General features: G+C 42.7%; 1 protein-coding gene across 1 annotated transcript; it reads left to right on the top strand.

Annotated features, from left to right (window-relative positions):
* Nucleotides 1-3428: 3428 nt before the first annotated feature.
* Nucleotides 3429-6711, top strand: LOC133743057 (TORTIFOLIA1-like protein 3). The gene is made up of 5 exons (XM_062170794.1): nt 3429-4358; nt 4449-4560; nt 4739-5316; nt 5609-6029; nt 6151-6711. Exons 1-4 carry the CDS (start codon nt 3579-3581, stop codon nt 6011-6013), a joined length of 1875 nt encoding a protein of 624 aa, XP_062026778.1. The 5' UTR covers nt 3429-3578; the 3' UTR covers nt 6014-6029; nt 6151-6711.
* Nucleotides 6712-6969: the final 258 nt, after the last annotated feature.

Genomic DNA, 6969 nt, shown 5'->3' with positions numbered 1-6969 from the left:
AGAATGTTTTCTTTCCTCGGCAGGATGTGCCTAATTCTCTGTATATGGCTGTTAGGCTGTATACACCTACATATAATATAGTCCATTACTACTTCAATCCTAGAACCATGTTTCCAATTTGACCACTTCATGTTATGTGTCGCACTACAGTACAAGGAAATCGCACATGGTCTGCACCCTGGTTAACTGTGGATAGAATTGAGTTGGTTAGTTTAACCTGAGGCCAACCCTAATCCATTTGTTTGAAAATCTTAGGGGTGGGCGCGGGTCGGGTCGGACCGGTTTTGGGCCAAAACCGCATCCGACCCGTATTCTTCGGTGGGCTGAATATTAGGACCGGCAACTGAATGTTAATGGACTGGACCGAAAATTCGGGTGACCCGAACTTTCAAGTCGGCCCGGTTCGGTTTCGGTTGATCGGCGTTGTCGCTCATCGTCGTTGGAGAGTCGGGATCGTCGTTGCAGATCAAAGGTTGAAGAGTCGGGCTTGGCGTTGTGCAGATCAAAGGCGTTGGCAGGCGGCGTTGGTAGGCTGAGGATCGAGCTCGACGTTGTACAGATCAAAGGCGTTGGTAGGTGGCGCGGCGTGGTAGTTGTTGGTCGGCGGCTGTGAGAGACAGAGAGAGTGTTGGTCGAGAGAGATGAGAGGCCGAGAGAGATGAGAGAGAGAGAGAGAACGGCTAGCCTCGAATAGGTTAGGGTTTTCTTTATGATCAGGTAAGGTCAAGTTCACATGAAACCCAATCAGAAGCCAATCAGAAGTTGACACGTATTAAAAATAATAAAAATTAATATTTTATATAAATTCGGCCGGTTCGGTTTATTCCGGTCGGTTCAGAGTAAGAACCCGGTTCAAGTCCGGTTCTATCCGGTCCGGTCCGGTTTGATGCATTTTCCTTAACTGTTTCTTCCGGTTCGGTAACCGGAACCCATTTTCCGGGCCGGTTTGGCCGGTTTTCTGCTCCCGGTTCGGTTTCTGCCCACCCCTAGAAAATCTGAGAGAGGGGAATGATAGATGTATCGCGAAAGTAGTTGCTTGTTTTTTGTTTTTTTTTTTTTAAGCGCTTTAGAGTATTAAAATTTCACCAACATGAGTCATTAGTTTAGTTATTATTTGTGCTGTATTAGTATATTGGACTAACTAAATTATGAAGTTTTTTAATATTTCAGAGTATTGTATATATATCGAACACTCTATATCTACGTATAAAGGTGATGGAACTCGGGTTTTGATTTCACAATCACATTTGAATTAGAGGTGACAGGGTGATAAGATTGATTTGATTTAGTCAAAATTAATTGATTTGGTTTAGATCAACAACTAAGTAGGTGAGAACTTCTATCAATTAACATTACCCTGTTAGCATTCACTTGCTTGCCAATCAAGCTAATTTGTTTCTCTTTTTTGCATTCACTTGACTATTTGAATTAGCTACTCAGATATTCACACATGACATTTTCATTAACTCATGTTTCTTTTGATGTGTCTTTCATCACGTGCATCTTGTATGGAATTCATAGTTTAGATATTTTCGATCTACTAAATGTTAAGTCATTGACATTATTTTTTGTTTCACTAATTTTCTGATCTCGCTAGTACAGGTAACACTATACCAAAAGTCAAGCTAATTTTTTGAAGTGAAGAATGCTGGTTAGAACTTACCCTAAGTTGCATACGTAAGTGTGTAACACTAATCAGTGATCTTGTTGCAACCAAAAAGACTTCTAACCAACGAAGTTAGCACTAAATAGCTTTCCTTGATTGGGTGCACCCAATCCACCTTACTTGGCCAAACTACCAAATCTGCAATTCATTCTGGTACAGGATCAAATCAGAATTAATACCCTTTTCATTTTCTGTATCAATTTTCCTTTTCCTTTTCCTTGCTGAAAATCATTCCCATTCAACCAAGTCAAGTAATCAATTTCTCTAGCTTCAATTCCCTTCGAACAAAAACCAATTTAAATTTTCTCAGTGATTGTGATCACAAGTGACCAAGAATTTTGTGATCATGCACCTATCTTTAAATTGAGATTAAAACACAATATATATTTTTTTAATCTCAATTCTCGATATCAAATCTAAAATTGAGTAACCACAAAATCTTTAGTCACCGGTGATTATGTAAACATTAATCTAGATTTTCTCCTTTTTCTCTAAAATGGTTAAAACTGAATGCAAATAGGTAGGTGAAGAGAGGTTGGGAAGTAGGGTTCCAGGTGCAGTACACTTTTGGCCCACAGTTAATTAACAAATTGCATTTCTGATTCCACTAATTGCTTTCCCATCCACTCAAACATGAATTAAAGGGTTAAAAATCTATATCATATTCCTTAAAATCTCTGTCTGTTCCAAATTTTAGGCATTATTGGAGGTTTAGATATAGGAAAATAGCCTATTTGTCTACCGCACATGGATTTTTCTTTGTGCTTGTATCATGCTTTTAATTCGTTCAACGTCTTGTTGGTTAGGTGAGCAGACAAAGCCTTAAATTTGGACAGTTTATTATGATGAATAGGTAAAACAAACCTTCACTCAAAGTCAAACCTAAGATATTGGTGGTAACAAACATATCATGGTTTAGTAACAGTATTAACAGATATATAGACCAAAAAATTCAGTCTGCTAAAACAAATTTAATGATAATTTGAGTGCTTGTCAATAGTTGAGATTTCAAATGTATTTAAATTTTGAGTGTGCTCGTCAAATATTTGTTAATTTGGGTTGAGTTATGTGGTGTGGGAGATCCCTTCATGCGTTATTGGGGATGTATGAGGTGAAATTCGAATTAGATTCATACTGAAATTTTGGATCGGTCTAAAATTGAGTATGAGATTGAGTCTAGAATTAGACTTGATTTTGAGATTTGCATCATCGTCTTATATCTTGATTCAGTTTCCTTAAATTTAGTAACCCACACTCATGACCTAGCATGCAAGTAATCATTTTGCGTAAAAAAATCAGAAGGGCTTGATCATAGGCACAGTCACCGTGACATAATTAACCCCTACAACCGTCACGTGACACCAAAATTTACCCCCGCGCGCACTAACTCCCCGCGTTATAATTCTTCACGTGCACTCTCGTGCCCCCCCCCCCAATTTACTTCTCTCCTGCACCGTGGTCCTTCCTCCACCTGACCACTACCTCCCCCGCCTCTTTATTACAACCAATCATATTCGACACAGTGTCGAGCTCACACAAACTCGTCCGCACCAGATCCTCACCTCTCTAGTCGTAATTAGCCTGGACTTAAGTAAAGCCAAACATGACTAAACTGCCCTTGAGTGAAGTGAAAAAAAAGGTAAACCCCTTATACGGCGTCATTATCACTCTTTAACCCACAATTAACGAATAACGGACCCCTGACGACGCCGTTTTGACCGCAGCATTAATTAAAATTCCCGTGACGACTCTCTTTCAGTTTATAAAGGACAAGACACGACTCGAAAAAAGAGCCCTCCATAACCACCACCGCCACACCTCCAGCAATGCAGCTGGAGATTCCCGAACCTCCGCCGCCGGAACCGTAAACCCGACCCGATTCCAAACCCGAAGTAACGGCCGCATATCCGCAATGCCTCCGGCGCAGAATCTGAAGCACCAGGTGTTCACTTGCCTGACGAAGCTCTCCGACCGTGACACGCACTCGCTGGCGGCGACGGAGCTAGTCTCCATAGCCCGGACTCTGGACCCGACCACCGTGCCGACTTTCCTCTCATGCATCCACTCCACCGACGCCTCCGACAAGTCGCCGGTGAGGAAGCAATGCGTGCACCTAATCGCCGTCCTCTCCGAAACCCACGGCGACGCGCTGGCGCCGCACCTGTCCAAAATGCTTAATAACATAACCAAGCGCCTCCGCGACCCCGACTCCGCCGTCCGATCCGCCTGCCAAAACGCCGTCGCTTCGCTCTCCTGCCACGTCACCAAGCCGCCGTTCAGCTCGTTCTCGAAGCCGCTGGCCGAGGCTCTGTTCACGGAGCAGGACGTGCACTCGCAGATCGGCGCCGCGCTCTGCCTGGCCTCGGCGATCGACGCCGCCGCCGACCCCGAGCCGGCCAGGCTGGCGAAGCTGTTGCCGAAGTTCGAGAGGTTACTGAAGAGCGACAGCTTTAAGGCCAAGCCGGCGCTGTTGACGCTGATCGGGAGTGTGATCGAGTCCGGCGGCGCGTCCGGTCAAGGAGCTCTGAAGAACTTGGTTCCTTGCTTGGTGAACTTCCTCAGCTCCGATGACTGGGCGGCGAGGAAGGCGGCGGCCGAAGGCTTGGCGAAGCTGGCGGTTGCAGAGAGAGACTCGTTGTCCGAATTCAAAGCTGGCGCTTTGAGAACTTTCGAGAGTCGGAAATTTGATAAGGTAAAAGTTTGATCTTCATTTTCTGCATATTTGTTTTTGAAGTTGTGTTTGTTTAGTTTGTATAATATTCTGGTTTGGAAATGTGAATAGGTGAAGGGTGTTAGGGAGGTTATGAATCAGATGGTGGAAGCTTGGAAGCAGATTCCTGATCTTTCCGACGAGGCTTCTCCGCCGCCGGTGGACTCAAATGCTTCTTCCAGAGGTATTAAATGAATGACAAATGGATCTTAGATCTAATGTAACATAAATTACTGTACTTCATGTTATGATCACATTAGCTTAAAAGTTATTTATTGTTGTCAGATCATGGCTTATAATTCATTGGTAAGGAGATTTTGAGTCTCTGATGTGTATTGAATTGGATTTTGGTCTTTTGATAGGTCCGGAGAATGCAAGTGATGGAAGGCATCCGGCTGGGCCCAGAATTTGTGGTGCTTCTGGTGTTGAAGCTTCTCAGTTGAAGAAGAAACACATCTCGGCTAACAGATCGACTCCACCGGATAGTTCTTATGCTACCACTGCTAGGAAGAGAAGCCCTTTCAAAAGTAATGAGAAGAAGACTTCATCAATGTTTCGAAAGCCAGGCCATAAGAAGGGTTTAGATATGGAAGTTGAGATTGCTGCTACTAATGCTCCAGGGGCTTTCCGTGATGGTTATATGGAGGGAGATGAAAATGTCCCAGAAAGGATCAATGAAAAGAGTAGATTTTCAAAGCCAGAAACAAAACGGGCCTTATTCCAAAAGACTTCTGATAACAAAGTGCACAAATTTGGTGGTTCGAGGGCAGGATCTCGTGTTGCTCCATATCATGAGGAGAGCTCAGAATCTACAGTTGTTGTGAGTAGTGCTACACCGGATATCCATAAGAACCACGGAGAGTGTGAGGATTTGTCCCTGATCCGCAGTCAACTTATCCAGATTGAAAAGCAGCAGTCCAATTTGTTTGATCTCCTGCAGGTTTGTTTTCACTACTTGAAAATTGAGCTTCCTCTCAAAGTGATTTGATTAGTTATATGTAGCTTACTGTAGAGAAGGAAGTTATGAAATTCTGTGGTTTATGACATCAGTTTGTAGCATAAAGAGTGCAATGTTTTTTCATACAAGAGTCAATTGTTCATATTTATTGGTCTAGCTGCATAAATATTCTGACAGATCATAGGTATTAGGCAGGGGGAGTCATCCTTGTTCTTGTCGTGCATTTTCAATGAATGGCTTCTAATCATTTTCCCCATCTCCTTTGTTACATCAGAAATTCATTGGCAGCTCACAAAATGGAATGCATTCTTTGGAAACACGCGTACATGGGCTAGAGCTAGCTCTGGATGAGATCTCCTATGATTTGGCTTTGTCAAGTGGAAGGATGACTAATCTCGAGTCGCGTAGCAAAACTTGTTGCATGCTACCTGGTGGTGACTTTTGGAGCTCCAAGTTCTGGAAGAAAACAGAAGGCAGGTACTCAATCTCAAGGTTTTCTAATTCCAGGGCTGCATCTGCAGCAGCCTTGCGTTACAGAGCTGACAAGAATGGCAGTGCTGAAACATCTATGCTGGAGAACCGAAGGTTTCGGTTCCAGGACAGGAGTGGGTTCATTGTAAACCCTTTGGCAGAGATTCGGACCGACTCAAGAGGTATATCAGAGGTGGCACGTCGCTAGCCCGTTTAATCAGCAGGTATTGTTGACTATTATCCCTTCTGTCATTTTCGGCTTTCCCACCATTAATTGGATACCTTGTATAATTCAGCTCTTATGGTCCCGCGTATTAACTTAAGATGCAATTCTTTTGTTCCCAGATCTGTAGCATAATATCCGCCAGAAAGTTTTGAGTTTGTTCGCAGTCTTGTGCTGTTGAGCAACCAACATGAAACAAGGCCATATGAAGGCAATCTGTTTGTGGTATGTGCTTAGAGCAAACGTCCATTACAAGTATTACTACAGAAGTATTCTACTTCATACGACTTGCAGAATATACCAAAGATGTGAAACTTTATCAAGTGCAGCTTCCATATTTCAATTTGTTCTTGGTAGTAAGATTCAAAGAAATCAGATTTATCACCGAAATACAAATGCGACGATCTTGGCATAGAGGGTGTAACGTGTATAGAGGTAGTAGGGCTTTCATTCTCATTAGTTGGGGATTGTTTTGTATCTGGATTCTTCATTATTGTTATCTTTGGCTCTGAAAAAACTATTAGGATCTGATGAAGTGATGATGGTGATGGATGGTGACGAATTCTATAGTTGTCAAATAGTCGTCGCTTTGGCATGAAGCAATTAGTCAATTATTTGTAATTAAAGCTGTGGTCTTAATAGTCTGCTTTGCCGACAAGGTGATTCATATGATTTGCCGACAAGGTGGTTCATGTGTGTTTCTCTAGTGGCAACAAGCATTCCGAAGGGGAGGACAAGAGCCATGGTGTTATGCCTTAAAAGGTAATGCATGTGGCAGAAAAACATGCTAGATTACTTGAAAGAAAAACGATAAGAGTATCCCAATCCTTTGGCTGTGTTATCACAGACATGAAGAAACAAGAACACATTTGCAACTCTCACAAGAGTTCCAACCGGAAAAGTTAATCATGATGTGGAATCAAATTTATGCAATGAGTTCA

The sequence above is a fragment of the Rosa rugosa genome, chromosome 4 (assembly GCF_958449725.1).
Source record: "Rosa rugosa chromosome 4, drRosRugo1.1, whole genome shotgun sequence".
Taxonomy (NCBI): domain Eukaryota; kingdom Viridiplantae; phylum Streptophyta; class Magnoliopsida; order Rosales; family Rosaceae; genus Rosa; species Rosa rugosa.
This window is presented reverse-complemented; position numbering and strand designations above follow the sequence as displayed.

Excerpts from the sequence above, each read along its gene's own strand:
- LOC133743057 (XM_062170794.1), top strand. The coding sequence starts at position 3,579 with ATGCCTCCGGCGCAGAATCTGAAGCACCAGGTGTTCACTTGCCTGACG. Across the intron at positions 4,359-4,448 it reads AGAGTCGGAAATTTGATAAG|GTGAAGGGTGTTAGGGAGGT; the intron begins GTAAAAGTTTGA and ends AAATGTGAATAG. Across the intron at positions 4,561-4,738 it reads CTCAAATGCTTCTTCCAGAG|GTCCGGAGAATGCAAGTGAT; the intron begins GTATTAAATGAA and ends GTCTTTTGATAG.